This window comes from Glandiceps talaboti, chromosome 21, assembly GCF_964340395.1.
Source record: "Glandiceps talaboti chromosome 21, keGlaTala1.1, whole genome shotgun sequence".
Lineage (NCBI taxonomy): Eukaryota > Metazoa > Hemichordata > Enteropneusta > Spengelidae > Glandiceps > Glandiceps talaboti.
In genome coordinates, this window is record NC_135569.1 from 8600354 (window position 1) to 8622755 (window position 22402).

At 37.3% G+C, this 22402-nt stretch overlaps 1 protein-coding gene across 2 annotated transcripts; it reads right to left on the bottom strand.

The window, feature by feature from the left end:
- LOC144451406 (ventricular zone-expressed PH domain-containing protein 1-like) lies at positions 1-22017 on the bottom strand. 2 transcript variants are annotated; one of them, XM_078142236.1, is made up of 14 exons: positions 21812-22017; positions 18400-18657; positions 17438-17582; positions 12875-13049; positions 12473-12636; positions 11429-11638; positions 9941-10155; positions 8620-9248; positions 7443-7585; positions 6617-6748; positions 6133-6250; positions 5227-5363; positions 1845-1862; positions 1-523 (listed from the first exon to the last, which is right to left on the bottom strand). In XM_078142236.1, the coding sequence occupies exons 2-14, from the start codon at positions 18606-18608 to the stop codon at positions 317-319; spliced, it is 2502 nt and encodes an 833-aa protein (XP_077998362.1). In that variant the 5' UTR covers positions 18609-18657; positions 21812-22017; the 3' UTR covers positions 1-316. The 2 variants fall into 2 exon arrangements, with proteins under 2 accessions (XP_077998362.1, XP_077998363.1); XM_078142237.1 differs by lacking the exon at positions 1845-1862.
- Positions 22018-22402: the final 385 nt, after the last annotated feature.

Genomic DNA, 22402 nt, shown 5'->3' on the forward strand with positions numbered 1-22402 from the left:
TTGAAAATGTTTCAGGCACGACTATCAATTTCAAATCATTATGTAGTTAAGGAAAAATTGTTCTTTTGTTTAGTGCCATGCAGTTACTCTAGCAAAAATTAGTTTAGCTTTTCATCCTACATTGAACTATATATCTCGCCCTAACATGGTTGGCCTGGTGTTGTATGATTAAAAGGCAGTTAAAAGTGTGTGTGTGTGTCGATATTTACTTTTTATAGTTTCACAATATACCTAAATTATATATTTTAAAAAGTATGGAGAATATAGGCAGCAAGAATATAAAACTCTGCATACACACCCCTCTGGAACGATTCTTCTATATTCCACTTTTACTTGCATGGTGTCTCATTGCTAATGTCAGACACTGTACCCACTGTTCTGCATTCTGTCCATCTTTTGGTTTCAACACATACGTCTTTTCATTGGTGAAGATCTCAAACGCCCGTGGAATGCTGCGGTCTCTCTTACGTAACGTCTTTACACTCTGAATCTTATTGAGATCAATCGGCATACCTGGTTTGCTCTGAAAAGTGAACATAAAAATAAACTTTTAACCGGTTTGTTTTTTTGCATGTATGAGAGTGTGTGTGCTTGTCTCATTACATCTGTATTCCAGCAAATTTACTTGTAAACGTACAAACAAATGTAGTTATGTTTCATGATACGGTAATCCAACCAGTTTGTTTTTGATTTCCTAAATCAAGCAGAAACATTCGTACACTTCAAAGATTACAGAATCATGCAATAAGAATATTTCTAAAAGTAGGTCCTTGTGACCACATCACGGATATGTCATCTACATGGTGGATGAATGTCAGACAACATATTTATCTGAATAAGATGGTTAACGGTAGCCTATACATCGATATCTGAGTACTAGCTTAGCATCTATTGATTGTTGCAACTCTATGAGAAAGTAACAGTCTAACAGACTGATGATTTCCTTGAAACTAAGGCAGTAAACAACCAAATTTCTATAATTCAAAGGGACCGAGAACAAACTTTCATTTGCAAAGACTTAGGTTATTAAAGCTACAAAAGATTCAAAGCTGTAACTTTGATTTCCAAAGAAATTTGTTCTTAAGGCACCTTCTTCCTGAAGTATATCATGACTTTATGACTCAAGTCTTCAGGTGAAATTTGACTTTTTTAAAGCAAGATAACAAATTTATAGTTATAGCTATTGAGCCTTTAAAGATGCATAGTCTAGTCGCATTTGAAAATATGACTATGTGTTCTATGCTCTTTGCAGTGAAAGATACCGAATGTAGAATGCATTTCAGAAATAAAAGTTTGCTGTTACTTTATTCATGAAAACTCCAACCCACTCTCAGATGAAATCAAGAAAAAAAATCTGGGCTCACCATGGAAATTTTTTAAATAGATCTAGAGCTAAAAACAATCTTAAAATTAAACATTTTAGAATCCAACATGGCTGCCCAATACAGCAAATGTATTCAATGGGAAAATAAAATTTGTCGATTTCTTTGAAAATATGATGATGAACCATCAAATTTCTTTTATCATTTCAAAAGGACCAGGAACATGCTTCCATATGGCAGAAGTTTTGAGAGGTTGGAGTAATTTCATAATTTCATCTAATAAGGCACGTCCTGCTTTAATAGTGACAGAAGGCTGCATTTTTGAGTGATTTGAAAACTTGCCTAGGCATTTCAATACAGAGAAAGCATCTTAGCTTGCAGGAGAACTCATTCAAACCATCGAATTAGAATGTTAGACAGAAACTCGCCAGGCTAATTAAGCATAAGACAGAACTACAAAATTTCCGTACAAAAAGTAGAATTAATGACAAAAAGTTAATGTACAAGTATATATAGTCATACCTGTTCTATTTCGGCCTGCTTATTAGGCAATGAAAAAATGAAATAGGAAATTGACATTTTAAAATATAGATTAGTTTCCATGGATATGAATCTATACCAATATGACATGCAATATCTTAAATAAAATATACTATATTTTTACTTTGAAGGAATGAATATGAAATTGGAAAGGAAATTGCAGCTTTTATGACAAAATAAAGAAACTGTGTTCAGAGATATTGTTAGATTACTTGTATTGGTTTCCATCTTTGTTTCTACATATGCTACAATAGTGACAGACACTGTTGAAGTTACAGTGTACACTAACACTTTGGAGATAATATCATAACTAAACACCAGGGTGCACACACTTAGTAGTTGCCTTGTCTGAAAATACTAGTCCCATGTATTTTTGAATGATATTGCTACTACGATAATAAGTAATTCTACTTTGAACAAGTGCAAGGACTCATTTAAACACAAAATTGAGGAGCTTTTATCTCTGAAAAGACTTGGACTACTTCTTCTGTAAAGTTGTCTATTCATTCAGGAAAATGCATTGACTGCTTGTCAGTATCCAACTGTGATAAGATTGTAAAATCTTCAAGTACTAGTAATTTACTGTACACTTCCACAAGTGCAGTAAACTTGGGGACTAACTTTGAAACCAATACTAGTAATTTATCAACATCTATTTAACATTTTCATTCTTTCTTTCTTTCTATCAAAAAAGCTGTATTTTTACAAGAATGAAAGATGAAGAGGACATGCAAGTACATTGCTTACAGCTGAATTTATGATATTTTTGTGTGTGCAGTATGGTTGTTCAAAGCAAATTTACAATATTGCCATGCAAGACAAGTAAATGAAAAGCTATATATTTCTTTACAGCAAGCAAGAATTTCACGCTTTTTAAATTTTAAACAACATTTTTTGACAAGTTGTAGGAAGTCAAATGATAGAATGTTGTGGGTATTGTGGGTAAAACGGTTGACAACTGACAATAAAATGGTTGCTATGGAGACATGACAGAAGGATGTTGTTAGCAATTTGTAAGATCACATTTGTCAAGAAACTATCTTTTTGGATAAATTTTAATTAAATCTTATAATATTCGTATTTCCTCCCAAAGTTAGGGGCGAGATCAATGGTTAAAATGTAGGATAAAAAACTAAAAAATTTTACTTTGGGGTAAGGGTTTTGAACCATTTTGGTTCTCATCCTACAAAAACGATCTTACTTTAAATGGATCTGTTTTGTACCTTCGAATACGAATAAAAATACCGATATTTCTAAAAAATGTCGTCAAATTCAGAAATAGAAGAATTTCACTCTTAGTAAATGCATGACTCTAAAATGAAGTAAAGTGTCAACAAAAGAACTATTTTTTTTCCTCACTACATACTGACTTTGTATTCATAGCACTACACACTGATTTGAAATCGATTGTGTAGTCTGAAACAATTTCAATTTTGGCCAATTTAGTAAGAAGGGATGGGTGGGAGTCTGAGGTCTAACTAAAAGAATTTAGCTTTATTATCCTACATTGAACAATAATGATCTTGCCCCTTAGCAATAAAAATGTTTTAACTATCTGGTATTAAAATTACATACTTTCGGCTGCCATGTTTTGACTGGATTTTTACAACTTACCTATTTCTATATCAGTTATCAACAATATGGCTATTGACGTCACAACATAGGTGACATGCATTTTGAGGAGAGGGGGGGGGGGGGGATTTATACAAAAGAGGACTGACAATAAAAAAAACAATTCCAATACCAGTGTGTAAAACAAAAACTATTACCAGCACAGACTTTTTGGTTCCTGTTACATTTTCTCAGAATTTGTCAAATGTAGACAATTAGCATTTTTAACAATTTAATATGTAACACTATTTTTAACAAAACTACAGCTAAGCTCCACCAATTAAATACTTGGTTTCCTGTCCTTAAATATTCCCAAAACCTTCCCGGAGACGGGGAAAAAACAAACACCGAAAAAGAAAACAATATTTGCATGTCAACCCCCAAATTTAAAATTCACTTTTCTGTTGATTCATTCTCTGTTTGTACCTAAGTCTACTACACTGGTGAAATATAAATGTCTCAGTGCAAAGTTTGATTGACTTAAACAACTACTAGAAATATAGGTAGTTGTTCTGAATATATTTGAACGGTCTTTCCATTTATAATATTATGAAAAATTGGCCTTGCATGGAAATTTTGAGCAAAACTAAATTTTGTTTGTTTTTTCTAAATCTATCAACAAACATACCCAAACAGAGATGACAAAACAAAGAATTTAAATGATGGCGCTTTATGTATATTTGCAGTAAATTTTGATGTTTGATTCATTTTAACCAAGTTTCACAAATCTATTACAAGTTTCATGTATATCTTTTTGTAAACAGGAGGATAACGTATAATATCTTGAAACATCTAGTTCAAAACATTTTTATAGGACCATTCCATTCTGCAGGAAAAGGGGGTGAATGGCAGCCAATTCTGATGTGCAACTGATATATAGTAATTTCCGACCAACTTTTTTTTGTAATTTGACAAAGAATAAAGTTATTTCTCACTAACAACACACTGGTGATTGGTTCAATGTTTTTTACTGATATGAAAGATGTCTGACATATCCCCCCTAAAAGTAAGTGGAAACCTTAGACATCAGTAGATTATAATATTCCACTGCAAGCATATTAATATCAATAAGTAATTATTCTTATCAAAAGTTGTATTAATAGAAAAAAATATGAAGAGAAATATTACTATTATATTATTATTATTATTGTTATTTAATGGTATTATATGAGATAGAAAGATTGACTAGAGCCTTCAACAAGGTCTGACTTGGATCTCTGTCTATGTGTACATCTAATTAAAGAGAATGCTTGATTCATTTTGTTTAAAGTCAGCAGTTGTCCCATTCACACACGTGTCTTGGGGTCTCACAGCATGAACACATAAGCCAGTAACTAGGGACACTGAGGCCTAGCCAGTAACTAGGGGCACAGAGGTCTGGTGGGGACATAGACACCTCGCCAGTAACTAGGGCCACACACACCTGGCCAGTGACTAGGGAACACAGAGGTCTAGCCAGTAACTAGGGGCACAGACACCTAGTCAGTAACTAGGGCCACACACACCTTGCCAATGACTAGGGACATCTAGCCAGTAAATAGGGACACAATGCAATTATTATCTAATACTGATTTACCTCATGAATATCAATACTGATAATTATAAATGACAGACCAGCACGCCTTCAGGACTGAGAAGCCCCTTAACTGATGGTCTGTCTAACCTTAGAAATAGTTATCACTCTCCACAACAAATATTACAATTTAGTACCAAAAAAGAGGTTATGAGGTGCCAGTAAGTTTTCAATACTTACAGATTTACTCTTGCTGCCTACAAGTTGTTCCCCGGCTAGTGTAAAATATCTTGTTTTCCATCTCTTAAATAGTTTCCATCTTACTTTCTTCTCCTTAAGACATCCTTCAATCATCGGTTGACCTTCATGGAGATAGCCTAAAATAGAAAAAAACAATATAAACATCAGAGTTATCATTGAGGGCAGTAGAGCAGGTAAAATCTATCTGAGTTCCCCTTCCATTTTACAAGGTTCCCTATCAGTGTTTTTGTTAAGGGTAGTAAGTAGGTAAAATCTACCCGAGTTTCCCTTCCATTTTACAAGGTTTCCTACCAGTGTTTTTGTTAAGGTTGGTACATGCAAGTACTAAGGTAAAATCTATGCGAGTTTCCGTCCCAATATTCTCAGGGTTCCCTGCCAATGTTTTGTTAAGGGTAGTAGTAAATCTACCCGAGTTCCCTTGCCATTTTATCAGGGTTTCCTGCCAGTATTTTGTTAAGGGAAGTAGCAAGTAGTTAAAATCTACCTGAGTTTCCCTGCCATATAATACCAGGATTCCCTACTGGTACTTGTTAAGGGTGAAAATAAATACTTGGTATAAAAGTATAACCAAGTTGAATGAGTTACCAAAACAAACTCAGAGTACAACGTAAGATATTCTATGAATTTTTTTACCATAATGTACCACCCATCACCCACCACCCACTTACCGAGTACACATGGCTGCAAATGTACATTTGCATGGGCCCACATACAGATAGATAAAACCCATCTAAAGAGTCCCTCTCAACAGAGGTCAACAAGTTTATAACTGAGGTATATATGCACGTTCCCCTTCTTTTAGAAAACATTAGTATGGCCCCCTAGTTTGCATGCTGAAGGCTGGATCATTCCATTGAGAAAGGGGAGATTTTGAATTTTACTCACCTGTGGCCTTGTCTGGATTATTGCAGAGAAAACACAACCATGATTCTGTGTCTTTATTGAAACAGAAAACGTCAAAGTAACTTACATCTGTTAACTCATCAATCATGTGTTCCTGACTCTGAAAAGAGAAAGAAAAGAATGTTCATTTTAATGGACCTTTCTGACAATTTTGTAACTTCTGTTACCATACACATGTAACCTCCTAAATGTGTATGTGATGGATCACTCTGATGGATGGCGCCCTCTATCAAATGATTTCCTCTTTCCATGTCTCTAATAGACCTTTCCAATAACTGCCATCACCTAGCACTTGTCTCTACTAGACCTTTCCAATAAATTACATCACCTAGCACTCATTTCTAATAGACCTTTCTGATAAATGCCATCCTGTGGTGATGCATCTACACATAATCCAGAAGATGAAATTTACACATATGCTGTGTAAATATTGACTGAATAGAATGAAACTCCCGAATTCACGTACTTTGAGAACAGGAAATGGCTGTGTGATGAGTCTTGTAAATGGAATGGGACCACCTTTCTTCTGTTGCTCCCAGCATGCTTTGAGGTTCTGTACTGCATCATCGTCCAAAGACACGGGCGTAGACGAACTGGCCTGAAAATGACAGAAACGACACATATGGTAAGAACGTGGCTTTGACATAACCAGCTGAGTTCTGTGTGTTATATAAAAGAACCAAATATGCATATGTGGTAGCAAAATTTAGAGAATCGCATGTTGGACAAGCCATCAGTCAACCAAATGTCCATGCTCTATTTGGCCATCACATAGCATGCTATCTAATTCACAGAATCGCTTGTTGGACAAGTCTATCAGTCAACCAAATGTCTCTATAGATTCTATATTTGGCCACATCACATACATGTAGCACCAAATCTCCTTAATGGCCATTTTAATACTCTGATTGCAAACCATTTCCATGAGCTACTTGTGAACAAGTTGGATCATGAAAATCCCTGTACATGGGTGTCAGTTTGTCATTGTACAAAATCCCTGTATCTGGGTGTCAGTTTGTCATTGTGCAAAATCCCGGTATCTGGGTGTCAGTTTGTCATTGTGCAAAATCCCTGTACCTGGGTGTCAGTTTGTCATTGTATAAAGTGTGGTTGAATGTAATTGTAGGAGTTTTCATTTATCTTGTATTGTATCTGTAGGTTTTACTGGTTGTCTTTTATTTCTATGTATATTTGTTTTGGGATCCACGTTTATAGATGTTCGTCACCTGTGTGGACTACATGACTTTTGACGAAGTTAAATAAATAAATGAAAAAATAAATAAATGCCTTACCTGAACCTCTAAGAACATGAGATGAACCCAGGGTTGAAGTGTACGAGTTGATATCACAAACGGAGTTTTGTTAAACAGGCAGTGAGATCCTTTCCTGTTACAGTAAAATTCTAATCTACCAATGCTTCGAGAACCATAACCCTCTGTAAAATAAATCATATACAATGTCAAAGGTTAATAGGTCAAAGGTCATGGCAAAATGTACCTGTATCATTGCATCTTGTATAGTATGGCTTCACTATCTCTTATCATTACACCTTGAACTGTTTCTTTAATGGCTGTACATTTTAGGATGCCCCCCCCCCCCCAATAAAAAAAAATTGTACAACTTTTCATTATCAAGCAAATAAAGAGTTCCATTACACAGCGTGTTTTAAGTTACTATTCAGTGGCTTCCTAAGAAACTATCCCCTGGGATTGTCTCTACCACCTTCCTACAAGAGTATCCCTCGGGACTATCCTTACCATCTGCATAGGAGAGTATCCCCAGGGATTGTCCTTACCCCCTTCCTAGGGGAGTACCCTCTGTGATTGTCTCTACCACCTTCCCAGGAGAGTATCCCCTGGAAGTGTCCCTACCTCTTTCCTAGGGGAGTATCCCCAGGAGTGTCCCTACCACCTTCCTAGGAGAGTATCCCCTGGAAGTGTCCCTACCTCTTTCCTAGGGGAGTATCCCCAGGAGTGTCCCTACCACCTTCCTAGGAGAGTATACCCTGGAAGTGTCCCTACCTCCTTCCTAGGAGAGTATCCCCTGGTGGGATTGTCCCTACCACCTTCCTACGGGAGTATCCCCTGGGAATGTCCCTACCACCTTCCTACGAGAGTATCCCCTGGGAGTGTCCCTACCTCTTTCCTAGGAGAGTATCCCCTGGTGGGATTGTCCCTACCACCTTCCTAGGAGAGTATCCCCTGGGAGTGTCCCTACCACCTTCCTAGGGGAGTGTCCCTACCACCTTCCTAGGGGAGTATCCCCAGGAGTGTCCCTACCACCTTCCTAGGAGAGTATCCCCAGGAGTGTCCCTACCACCTTCCTACGGGAGTATCCCCTGGGAATGTCCCTACCATTTTCCTATGAGAATATCCCCTGGGAGTGTCCCTACCACCTTCCTAGGGGAGTATCCCCGGAATTGTCCCTACCACCTTCCTATAATGAAAGTATCCCCAGAACTATTCTTACCTTCAACTATGCAGACATATGGTACAGGTATCTTAGGTCTAGTAGAATCCATATAGGAAGTGATTTCTTTGTGTCTATGTGCTAAGTATTGCTGAATACTACTGTCTCTGTTTTTACTCTTTCCACTGGCCTGGAGACCATCCATCCTCAGAGTAGCTTTCATATGTTTTTCATCCCGACTAAGTTTCCTCTGCAACACTTTGGTTGTCTGGCTACTGTTGCTAGGTGACAAGCTGCTACGACTTGGTGGTCGTTCTGGCATGTTGTTAAGGCTACCTGTGCTAGAAAGGTTGGTAGCCTCAGCTTTATTGTTTGTATCCATTTCTTTCACTTCAGGGTGAGTTGAATTCATTGCACTTTCTGAGATAAAACTGCCTGTGGTCGTCGTGGTAACAGTGGATGTGTGTTTTTCTGTAGACGAAGTGTCTTGAGCAAGTTCTTGGCTTTTCTTAAGACTTGTGGCAGACTGAGATGCCTTAAGAGTACTGCCTTTTTCATTATTTTGAGCCTCGTTTTCCTTTGCAGGATCTAGGTTGATGGGTTTAAAATCCCCTATTTCATCTGTTTGTGACATGGCTTCACTTGTTGTAGGGCTTCCTGGTTCCTTTTCGATTGCTTCAATTGGTCCACTGTAGAAAATGAATAGAAAAAAGAGATTTGTTGAATCATTTCAGAACCAAATTGTAAAAAAAAATACATTTACAAATTATTGCCATCACTCACTTTATTCTCTCTATTGTTTCAATTGGTCCACTGAAAGTTATTCATTTTAGGCCAAAAAAAAGAATTGTTTCTGGTCAGGACAGTTTGTCTAAAATGGTGCGATGACGCACTTTGTTTGTTTTTTTAATTCTCAACAAACCTGTAACTGAATCTACAATGTATGGCAGTTACTGTTCTCTTTATCTAGTACTTTATAGCAAGTGTGTATGTGGGGTATGTCATTTGCTTGGCTCTGCAGTTATCTTCATTGAAGTAAGGAGGGTTATTTTTGTGTTTCCCCACGGACCTGCAGACTGCAAGGGCTGGACAAACACACACACAAAAAAAAGACCGACGCAGGGGTATTTAAGTGATGCGTGCACTGACCAGAAACAATTTATTTTTTTGGTCTTAGGAGAGATTGTTCAGACATGCAGGACAAATCTGAAAATACATTTACAGATAATCAATGGCATGTACCCATGTAAATGTACACAATTGACTATGTAACACACAGGTACACACACACTATTAAACACACACACACACACACACACACACACACACACACACACACACACACACACACACACACACACACATTAATAATTGCACTTACAACTTTGCTATGTCATCTTTGAGTTGCTGAACTATCATTCTAGCTGCTGTGGATGAACTTTCACCCTGTTTACTGATTGCCATCAAATGAACTCCCAGCAGGCTTGGGTACTGGTCTCCAATGCTTTTGATTTCTATTAAGACAGCTGGCAAGGTAGTGTGGTCTACGGCTGATAGCTGGGAAACAAGGAAGGCAATGCACTCTTTGCCATATTCCTGGTCAAAAGAAAGAGAGAATATTGCATATTAAATTCACATAAATTATGTATTAAATGAACAATGAATAGTTTTGACTTGTAAGTGCTTATTACCTTCAGATAAATAGTCATGGATATTTACTGCTAGAACAATTAACTTATCAAGTCTTTCTTAATTCCAATAACGGAACATGTATGTACACGTACCTCCGTTTATTCCCAAAGGAGGGTTACAGAAATACATAAGAACAAATAAAGGAGGTCATGTGAGCCAAAAGCACAAATCAGCTGAGAAATAAATATATATAAAGATTACAATGCAAAACAAAAAGTCAATCAAATACTGTCCCTGATCCTGAAACAATCTATTATGAATTTTGCAGTCGTCACTATAATAGTTTTATCTATACTTGACATAATTACGATGAACTTAGTCTCGTCACCATTATTCATAAAATCCAGGTAGATAGTGGATACAGTTTGAAAGAAATTCTGTAACAATGGGGTGAGAAGACTTTTAATTTGGTGTTTCTTGGCAATTGCAGTGAATTTTGGGGGACTTCTAATGTTTGCACTATCTTGGTTAGGGGGTGAGATGATCAATAGTTCAATGTAGGATACAAAATTAAATTATTTTGCTTAGGGGTGGGAGAGTTTTAGTTCTCGTCCTATAAACACAATTTTACATTTAATGAATCTGTTCTGTACCTCTAAATACAAATATTTCTAGAAAATTTCAAAATTGAGAAATGGAAATATTTTCAGATATAGTAAATGTATGGCACTAAAATACAGTAGCGTGTCAACAAAAGAATTCTATTTTCCTCACTACATACTGGCTGTGTATTCATACTACGACATACTGATTTGAAATTGATTGTGCTGTCTGAAACATTATTTTTAATTTTGGCTAATCAAGTTGTTAAGGGGGGGGGGGGGGGGGGGGCAGAAACCTAACTAAATGAATAGTTTTTATCCTACATTTAACTACATTTAAATCTGCGTCGTCATCACTCTGTGATCCGAATGACTATAACCAACAAAGTGTGTACATGCATGTGACCACCCACCCTGGAGGATTTTTTCTCAATTGTGAGACAGTCTCCAGTTTCCAAACAGATATAGATAGATACTGATCTTGACCTTTACAGGGTGATTACAGGGTAAATCCACATAACCAAGGCCATGTGTGTAACCTACTACATGCAACAACAATAGTTTTAGTTTGTGTCTACAAGTTTAAATTTGCTAACAGTATATTTAGTATAGTAACATATGACAATATGCTATACCTGATTCAATCTGCCTACAGCTCCAAACACTTTAGCAGCAAGGCTCATCAGAGATGATTGGTCCCTTACAGCGTCTTTCAAAGCTGGCAAACAGCTTGACAAGGTAGCTGCATTGGTGGAGGCCATGTCAACAAATGCTGTCAATACTGCCTGAGATGTACTGTTAGTTTTCAAATGCTGTGCAAGTGTACTCACATGGGCTTCTAGTAACTGTATGGAAAGAAAGTTGATACAAGGATTATTCCAACACAAGCCAGGTTGAATGTGTTCACATACAAAATATAGGTCTTTATACCCTGATTGTTCTATGTTATGACAACTTGCGTCCAGTGTTTTTGCTAAGGTTGGGGAACCCCGGTATCAGAAAGGGAGAAAGGGGTGAAAATGGCAGTGTTTCCCCATAGAGTTTTGTTTGGGAACCCAGGTAAAATGACATGGGAACCATGGTAGATTTTACCTACTGGTACTTACTGCCCTTAGCAAAAACACTGGTGTCTACAGCACTGAGTTTGCAGTGCTCATAATAAAACTTAAAAGTCAAAAAATTTCTAATTGCCATTAGTTTTTTCAATTTTTCATAAATTATGCTTGCAGAGTATGTATTATATTACCCCCAATAACTTTTCTTCATTCAGGTGGAAAACACTCGTTGACCTAAGGGTTTTGTCACTACTTGCCTATCGACTTGTAGTGACAAGGCCCCATAAGTCACTCATATTTTCCTTGGTTGAACAAGAAATATATAAGGGAATGATATATAATTGTTCAGCCTTACATAACAGTTCAACTTGAGACATCATTTTAAATAACGATTATGTAAAACCGTTCTCACATTGTATTCATATCGAAATGTCATATTTGTCCAAGGTTTGATAGAAGTCGCATATTGCATTTCAGAGAAATGATGTCGGACAGACAGACGGAACACATTGTAATGGCATTATCTAGGAGGTGGGAGTGGCTAAAAGGACACAAAATAGTCAATGTGGGGGGGGGGGGGGGGGGGGGTTGTTGTTGTTGTAAGGATTGAAAAGTTGACCATACCTGAGCATCCTGTTTTGCCACCAATCCTATCAACTGAAGTAAATTGTTGACTTCTGAGCTGTCACATTCTGGCAGTAGCAACACCAACTCGGAGACATGTTCATTAATTGGTTTGGGTTCCTCTGCGTAGATCTGTGGTAGGATCCGTGTTAGTGATCGGTTTCCTGTAAATAAACAAAAACATTTTACAAATTTATTAACTTGTAAAAGAATTTTGACAAACAGGATAGACTTAAATCATGGCTCAAAATAAATTTCTACGCTTGATAATCAAATTTGCAATTTTATTATTTTTTCTCGAATATGTAAAAAAAAGTTTAGGGTCAGCAGTGAAAAACTAGGTGGTGACAGGTAACCGGAACTAAACAATTATTTTTTAGACCTTATATGGTAGATACCTACCTTTAACAATGCTGTCAATGATGGGTGTTGTATGCATGGCAAGGAGACTAGCACTCTCTATGGCAACCAAGGAAAGATAACTTGACATATTTCTTGTGATGTCTTTGTTTCCCTGTTGTAGGAACATGACGGCTACTGGGACTGCCAATTCCATCACTGCTTTCTTTGAGTAGCTCTACAACATAAGAAGCATAGTTTGTTAGAAGACAAAGAATGACCAAACACACAGGTACAATTGTATAATGTAATTTGTATCTTACATCTTATATTTCAGAGATTTTGATGTTTGCTCGTAAGGATTGTTATGGAAACTTTCCGCGAAGAAAAACCCCACACTACTCTGGTAATCCAGCCTTTGGTTTACTAAGATAGACACAAACTAAATCTATTAGTCTTCAATGTGGTAGATTACACAAGTGGGTGATAGTGGTTCCTCTGTTGTGCAATTCTAATCACCATGTGATCAAGATAGTGTAAACATTGGAAGTCACAAAACAGTACACTACAAGTTTATTGAACTCTGTCAATGAAACTCTGCGATGCCTCCCTACTGAGACTATAATTAAACCAATGTCCATTCAATAGCTTATCACTGTTGTATCAACATGCTGTGACAATAGTTTTAGTTTGTGTCTATCTTAGTAAACCAAAGGCTCAACTACAAGAGTAACAACTAATAACTGGGTACAACTAGAGGAGCCTGATTTCATTACAGATGCTTTATGAATGTTTACTGACCAGAACTCTGTACATTTCAACCTAGTTTGGACATTTGCTGACTAGATTTCCTCGATTTTCCTTTCTGGAAAATAGTGACTCCTCTAACTTTGCTGTCACTGAAGTTCTGCACTGCTATTGTTCTACAAGTGGATTCTTTTCTAATGCCAATTGTATGATAACTATGCTAATTGTATGATAATGATGAACATTCCCCTTGTGACAACACTGCTGTTGATTGCTGCATTCACCACTATGCAATACTCCAGTGAGATGCTACACCTGCTGAACAAAGAATCATCCAATGAAAGACTGTCAACACCAGTCTGGAATGTGATCAAGTCCTGCAATCTGCAAGCAAGACCAGCAACTCATCGTGGTGTCAGGGCAGGCACTCGTAAGCAGAAATTCACCTTAACTGCTCCACACCTGCATCAACACATTCTACCCAACAATAACCAGTTTCCTTCAGATTCATCAACAAGTCACCAATGTAAGCCAATACTCAGACATACCAATCTCCATCTTACAATCTGGAATGTTAGGTCAATTTGCAACAAAGCAACTGAAGTTGGCGATTACATCACAGAACAGAACATTGATTTATTAGCTATGACTGAAACCTGGTTGAAAGACACAAATAGCCATGTCATCAACGAATGCACTCCTACAGGATACTCATTTTGTCAAACACCTCGCAATACCTCATCTGGCGGTGGTGCTGCTCTTGTTTACAAATCAGTGATGAAACTGTCTTCATTGAAACCATTAAATTTCAAATCCTTCGAGGCAACACTAGCTACTCTTTCATACCATGGTATCTCAATCAAACTGATCATATTATATCGCCCACCACCAAACAAGAAGAATAAATTAACTACATAACAATTCCTATCAGAGTTTGGTATTCTTCTTGAACAGTTCAGTTCATGTGACAGCCACTTGTTTATTGTTGGTGATTTCAACCTCCACATTGATGACCCACAAAATAATGACACAAAGAAATTCACTCTTGCTATAGACTCCTGCGGCCTGAAACAATGGGTACAGTCTTCAACTCATATCCGTGGTCATATCCTGGATTTGATCATCACAAATTCTGAGTCTATCATCGATTCCATAGATGTCCATCATCCAACTCTTTCTGATCACAGTCCTGTCCATGCCAAAGTCAAACTACAGAAACCACCACTTCAGAAACGTCAAGTCATGTATCGCTCCATCTCGTCCATTGACACCGATGTTTTCTCCAGTAATATCATCACCATACCTGAATTTCATCAGCCTCTAAGTGACGTGCATTCAGCTATAGCCACCTACAACAAACATCTCTCCAGTCTTCTTGATCAACATGCACCCCTCAAGAAACGCATCGAAACCACTAGACCAAACACTAAATGGTACAGCACTGAAATACGCCAGGCAAAACAACAACGAAGGTCAGCAGAACGCAAATGGCGCACTACTAAACTGGAGGTACACCTGCAAATCTATAAAGATAAATGTCGTCATGTCAACACGCTAATTCGTCAAGCTAAATGTAACTATTACACCAACCGAATAAAAGACAATGAGGATAACCAGAGAACACTGTTCAGAGCCATCTCATCACTCTTCAATAAGCCAACTTCTCTACCAACCCATACTTCTATTCTCGATCTCACACAACAATTCAGCCAGTACTTCATCAAGAAAATCACCGACATACGTCACATACGTCACAACCTCAACTCGAATACATCAACCAGTCAACACAGCAACTTCGAAATCCAGAGTAAATCCAAATTATCGCAATTCAAGTCCGTCCGAACAGAAGATGTCAGGAAAATTATAATCAACTCGCCATCAAAATCATGCTGTCTGGACCCAATTCCAACGTCACTTCTCAAGAAATGTCTCGATCCTCTACATCCATTTATTACAAAAACTGTCAACCTGTCTCTTCACACTGGTACAGTTCCACAGCTATTCAAGTCAGCAGTCGTCACTCCACTCCTCAAGAAACCTTCACTGGACTTCAACATTCTCAAGAATTACCGACCTGTTTCCAATCTGCCATTTCTTTCCAAAGTACTTGAGAAGATCATCGCTGTTCAAATCACCGACTACCTCAAAGAAAACTCGCTCCAGCAACCACTTCAATCAGCATACAGGAAATTTCACAGTACAGAAACTGCCCTCCTGAAAGTACACAATGACATTTGTTCATCCTTGGACTCTGGCAATTATGTTCTACTCATTCTCCTCGATCTCTCTGCTGCATTCGATACTATTGATCACAAGATATTACTTCAGAGACTCTCTCATCTTGGTATCAACGATGTTGCACTCAAATGGTTCAACTCATACTTAATGCAAAGGGACCAATCTGTCAAAATCAACGATATCGTCAGTGAACAATCAGAACTCAGTTTTGGAGTGCCACAGGGCTCTGTCCTAGGCCCTCTTTTGTTCACTATCTACATTGCTCCATTAGGAAATTTAATTCACAAGCATGATCTTAACTTTCACCAGTATGCAGATGACCACGAACTTTATCTTTCATTTTCTCATCGTGACTCTCCTGTAGCCTTGTCCTCAGTCGAAACATGTATCCATGACATCAAGGAATGGATGACTCACAATAAACTCCAGCTCAACGACAATAAAACAGAAGTCCTTTTGATCCGCTCCAAATTCAACTGTGCACCTGCTCCACTCAACAGTGTCAACATTGGTTCTTCTTCCATCATACCCGTTTCATCTGCTCGCAATATCGGCATGATCTTTGACGACAATCACATGTTCAGTCAGCACATTACGTACACTTGCAAATCAATCTACAACCATCTCTGCCGGATTGGATCCATACGACGCTACCTCACTAATGAAACATGCCAAACATTAATACATGCGACTTTGACAGCCAAACTTGACTATTGTAATTCACTTCTCTATGGACTCCCAGACAACACAATAGGCCTATTACAACGAGCTCAAAATACTGCAGCAAGAATAATCACATGCACCAGGAAATTTGCACCGATCACCCCAGTTCTCACCCATCTCCATTGGTTACCAGTTCGTCTCAGGATTGACTACAAAATTTTGCTGTTAATTTTCAAGGCTATTTACAACCAGACTCCTGCATACATCAGTGATCTGCTCCAGCCCTATATTCCAACTCGTACACTCCGTTCATCCACCAAGAAACTTTTAACATCTACAACCTACAAAACCATCACATATGGTGGCCGTGCATTTTCATATGCTGCGCCTAAACTATGGAACGTACTACCACTCGACATCAGAGAATCTCCAAACTTGGAAACTTTCAAAAGAAAACTGAAAACGCACTTATTCTCCAAAGCATACAGTGTGGTTTAGCCATTGAACGTCATAGAGCAAAACAATGTTTTTGGATTTTGGCGCTATATAAACTTTGCTGATTGATTGATTGATTGATTGATTGAACTATTAGGCAAATAGATAAACATTTTTTTGTAAATGACAAATATTAGTCACCCAGGAACTAAGATATCGCACATAGTTACAGTAACATGATGGTGTATATTACATGTACATAGGCAACAACTGGGTTGGATTAGCATGTGAATAAACATTTCTTAAAATTATCACATAAATTGAACAGTTGTGCTACAACACCATTGGCGCCATTTTGTTTTTTACTTGTAGTGACAAAGCCTCTCGTATTTTCTATGGCTGAATAAAGATAAATATTGGGAAATGACCTGACGATGCTCTGGTATTAGGTCGAATGCTGGTCATAGAGTTTTGTTGAGACCATCCGGTTTATATTAAATTTTGTGTTATTAGGAGATGATATACTATAACTGTCTTCCTTACCATAAACAGACAACTCATGATGTCAGAAGCTATCTTGGCATGTGGAGGATCTTCATCTCTGTTGCTAGGTTTCAAGTTGTATTGTAAACAAGATTGCCATAGCAACACCAAGGCTGCTGCATGTTGTTCTATTGAGTCAGTCTCTCTACAAATTGGTAAAAAATAAAACAATATAAATATCATTTATGTGAACATGTATGTGTGTATGCATGTACAATCATGGTCAGTATGTATGTATGTATGTATGTATGTATGTATGTATGTATGTATGTATGTATGTATGTATGTATGTATGTATGTATGTATGTATGTATGTATGTATGTATGTATGTATGTATGTATGTATGTATGTATGTATGTATGTATGTATGTATGTACGTACGTATGTATGTATGTATGTATGCATGTACAATCATGGTACAGTATGTATGTATGTATGTATGTATGTATGTATGTATGTATGTATGTATGTATGTATGTATGTATGTATGTATGTATGTATGTATGTATGTATGTATGTATGTATGTATGTATGTATGTATGTATGTATGTATGTATGTATGTATGTATGTATGTATGTATGTATGTATGTATGTATGTATGTATGTATGTATGTATGTATGTATGTATGTATGTATGTATGTATGTATGTATGTATGTATGTATGTATGTATGTATGTATGTATGTATGTATGTACGTACGTACGTACGTACGTACGCATGTATGTATGTATGTATGTATGTATGTATGTACCGGTACGTGTGTGTGTGTTAAAGGTATGGAATTCTAAGTCAGTTTACAAGTATGCCCCTCTCTCCATTACCAGATTTTCCATTCCCTTGTAAAACAGTCTTGTGACTGTCTGTCTGTCGGTCTGTCTGTCTGTCTGTCTGTCTGTCTGTCTGTCTGTCTGTCTGTCTGCCTACAAATAAAAGCAGGAAGTTACTTGTCTTCAAATTACCTGATTGCTGTCGTTACCCTGGTGATACAGATTTCAACCACCGACTGGTCATTATCATTTTGAAGGTAATCTGGGGACGATGAAATTTCTTGAATTTTATTCAAGACTTCAGACAGATCGTTGACAATGTCTTTATCCTCTATAGAGAAGAGATCGCCAGCTCTGGTGAGGTCTCGTTGTGCCAACACTTGTGCAAATAGGTCATGCATGATGACGTTGCATTTAACATTGTCTCTCACTTGTCTGTATATTAATATCCTGTAAACAAAGAAAGGACACATTCATAACAAATATACATAGATTTATAAATGAACAAATAAACAAACAAAACAACGATGAATTTAAATACAAGTAAACGTAAGGCCAAATAAAAAAATGTGTGGTTCCGTTGACACTAAATTTTAGAATAAGTGAAGTAGGTAAAAATTTTTTTGATATTTTTGATATTTTTTTTTTCATATGTGAGGTCTAGTTCAGTTAGTTATGTTTTCCGTTGTTTTCCATATGGTCTTTGTGTTATTGGTTTCTTCCCATCAGATGTACAGCCATTACAGATTGGAAGAATAGTTTTATATTGTCTTTTTAGGTTCACTGATGTCAGTTTCCGCATCCACTATTTCTTGCAAGATTTCACAATTTTCGCTAATTTTTTTTCTTCCTTGAATGCGTAAAAAAAAAAGAGTTGGCATGAAAAACTAGGTGGGGGCCGGGTAACCAGAACCCAAAAATTTCTTTTCTTGGCCTAATAACAGTGAGGATTAGGTATTTATTTTATATGTTTAATTTATAACACAATTTTATCACGGCTTCTTGAATAATTAATGAAACAACATACATCAAGGGCTTGTTTATAACTTAATAAAATGCAAAATGTGTAAAATCTTTGTTACTGTACGTACAATAACAAACTTTTTACACATATTTTTTTTTTAGCTTTTTGCAGTGTATTGAGTTACAAACACAGACTTGGTCAATACTCTTCCGCATACAAGAAGGAAGCCATGATAAAATTGATTTAAAATTCAAAATCAAAAGTTAAGAATAAATACCCAATCCTCATCCATATGGCCACTCTAAGTAAGGGGGACTACAGTAGTTGAAATTGGTTTGAATTAATATCTGAGTGTAATTGTGAATTATCTATATAAGGTAATACTGTAAACCTGCATATTTTCACGACTAGAAAATTTTGCGATTTTACAGTCTTCATGTAGTTCACAAAGATTAATTTTCACTAATAACCATACTGGTACATTGCATTATGCAGAAATATATATTTTCGCTACTACTTGTTTTCGCGTTTTTGTTTTGTAGGGAAATTAGCGAAAATAAATCTTACGCAAACATTTCCACGTTTACAGTACTTTTTATGCCCAAGACTAGACTGTCGACAGTCGCTCGCGCCTTTTTTTCCTACGTTTTATCTAAACTCCGATCCGGCGCAACACTAGTATAATCGCAAACTGATATTGAGGGCCGAAGGCCCGAATGGTCGAGGGCCAAAGGCCCGAGCGACTTGCTCGGGCCTTCGGCCCTCGATATCAGTTTGCGATTAGACTAGTGTTGCGCCGGATCGGAGTTTAGATAAAACGGAGGAAAAAAAGGCGCGAGCGACTGTCGACAGTCTAGCCCAAGACATTTACTTGGAGATTACACACTCACATGTTAGAATCATATTTTATGATTCAGGTGAAAAATTTACAGATGTTTTATTGACAGGTACCTATCACACAATGGATGTTGTTGACAGACCAGGATTTTGTGGCCTCAATTTTATGTTTTTGGAATACAAACATGTTGGTTACCTTTGAAAATGAATGCCCCTGCATATCCTTGAATGCATAAAACTAGTGAAGTATGTAGCGCCATTAGATAATTAAGCATTTCTAATTCTCACAAACATAACGACCTAAGACAGGTGTGAACCTAGGTCAAAGGTCATTAACATGCTGTGTGACAGTACATACGACTTCCGGCACAAAAACCTCTGACACACATTTCTACATGCATAATACTTGTATCCTTTTTTGATAACTAAATTCATTGATGTAAGAACTGCTGTCATAATATTCAGACGTTGCATGTATAGTGCCTCATTAATGGATTTGTGGGTTTGTAATTGTATGTAGGAGTTTGAATGTATGGTTGAAGTGTTCATCGTGGATATCAGTCACAGTCCAGCATACATCTGAACTCGTTTAGGTTTGTTTGGAATACATGATACATCACACACATTATTTAATGTATTGGAACTTGGAGTAATTGTACTGACAGTATAATTACTTCAAGGATGGAACAATCATTTTCTAAGGTAACTGGGTACTTAAACTCGCCCAAATTGCTGTCATAAAACGTCGATGTCTTGCCTGTCAGAATCGTGTAGTGTTGGTGACAGGTGCCAGTCTGGAACATGCTGAGTAACGGGAGCCTGTCAGGAGACTAGGTCAAAAATTTATCATGTATCATTACATTGGGTTTAATTAATGGCCATTGAATTAATTATCACTAATAGTATAATAACACTTTCATCCACACTGCAGTCCATGTCTGGAATGGACTCCCTGACAATATAGTTGGAGTGATCAGTGATAATGGTGCTCAGTCCTTCAAGAGCCATGTGCACAAACATCTTTCAACACCCTAAAGAAACAGAAGATTCTCTAATGTACTCCTAAGCTGCTGTGAACCATTGCTTTGGCTCATGAGATTTACTTATATAGTGCTTTGCTGCTTATATCTGTGTATGACCTGGTCACATCTTATGAGCTATTGTTCACTTTAGCATTTTATATATAAAAAAAAATTAAAAAAACATATTCATGGGCTAAGCCCACAGGCGACTAGACTGTGATCCATTCTGCTGACATTGCATACCTTGTGCTTGTGACTGCGGAAAGACACATGAAAACATTTTTGTTTACTTTACATATTACGGTTACGTTAATGTGCACAAACTTCACACGATATCATCACCAACACGAAAGTAAACATATACCGCCCTCGACAAAACAAATACGGAGACACCCAAAACAGTTCCAAGTACCAGCAAGCTTACGTACACACCGCACCCGTCAGCTAAAAACAATCGACTTTGCCTTCAAATTACGTCATTTAGCCTGCAAACCGAAATATTGACACCTGTTCGGTTTCAGAAAATTTCTTTCGTCGACAAATCATTTAGTTTACTACTGTGTACAATAAATATGTACCCCATTCGTGAAATGGCATGGAAAGACTTCTGCAAATGCCATGGACCGTTTATTCTAGCGTACTATTTACAACTCTAGCTCTGGGCGAGGTTCCACTGTACGTGAACTGTGAAGGTGATGTCATACACCTCACAGGTGAGATATCCTTTCGATATACGGTCGCAGTACGAAGAGTATAGCTAGAAATTCATAGGTGTACTCACCTTAGCTCTCTTACGACAACATTTTATCGAAAACAATTTGCACCGTTTCTTGTAACATCCTAAATCACGTTCAAAACACCTCAGCTGTAGCCACCCATCGCCATATTTGCTATCCTGCAATCGTCGTAGAGGGCGCAAGTATGAGTCATCGAAGTTGTCAGAATGATAATTATGATCGTCACTGAATCATGACAAGGAGAAGCGACAATTTGTTTCCAATCTGGTATAGCAACCGAGAAAAAAAGGAGAAAGCTTGTGTAAGCTCATTATCACATGCCAATGCAATGACCAATTAAGCTTGAACGGTGGCAAGACTTCTTCGAACACAGAGGGCGGGGTGGGGGATTACAAAAAAAAATTAAAATACACACAACAAGTTACGCAATAAGCTTATCCATTCTTTTCCAATTACAACTGAAAACTCAATTTACGATTTACGGTGGATTTACGGAGAAAATAGCTTTCGACATCTTTACGTTCAACAAAGAAATGGATTTGTAAGACAAACACCAAGTGTGAATCACTAGTGGTTGTAAACTTGTATATGGAAATAGGACTTGATGAAACGATATATGGGTAGGTATGAAAGTA

Coding starts and splice junctions, on each gene's coding strand:
- LOC144451406 (XM_078142236.1), bottom strand. CDS start 18,608: ATGCATGACCTATTTGCACAAGTGTTGGCACAACGAGACCTCACCAGA. Junction 9,249..9,940: donor AAAGATGACATAGCAAAGTT/GTAAGTGCAATT, acceptor CATTTTCTACAG/TGGACCAATTGAAGCAATCG. Junction 6,749..7,442: donor TCATGTTCTTAGAGGTTCAG/GTAAGGCATTTA, acceptor TGTCATTTTCAG/GCCAGTTCGTCTACGCCCGT.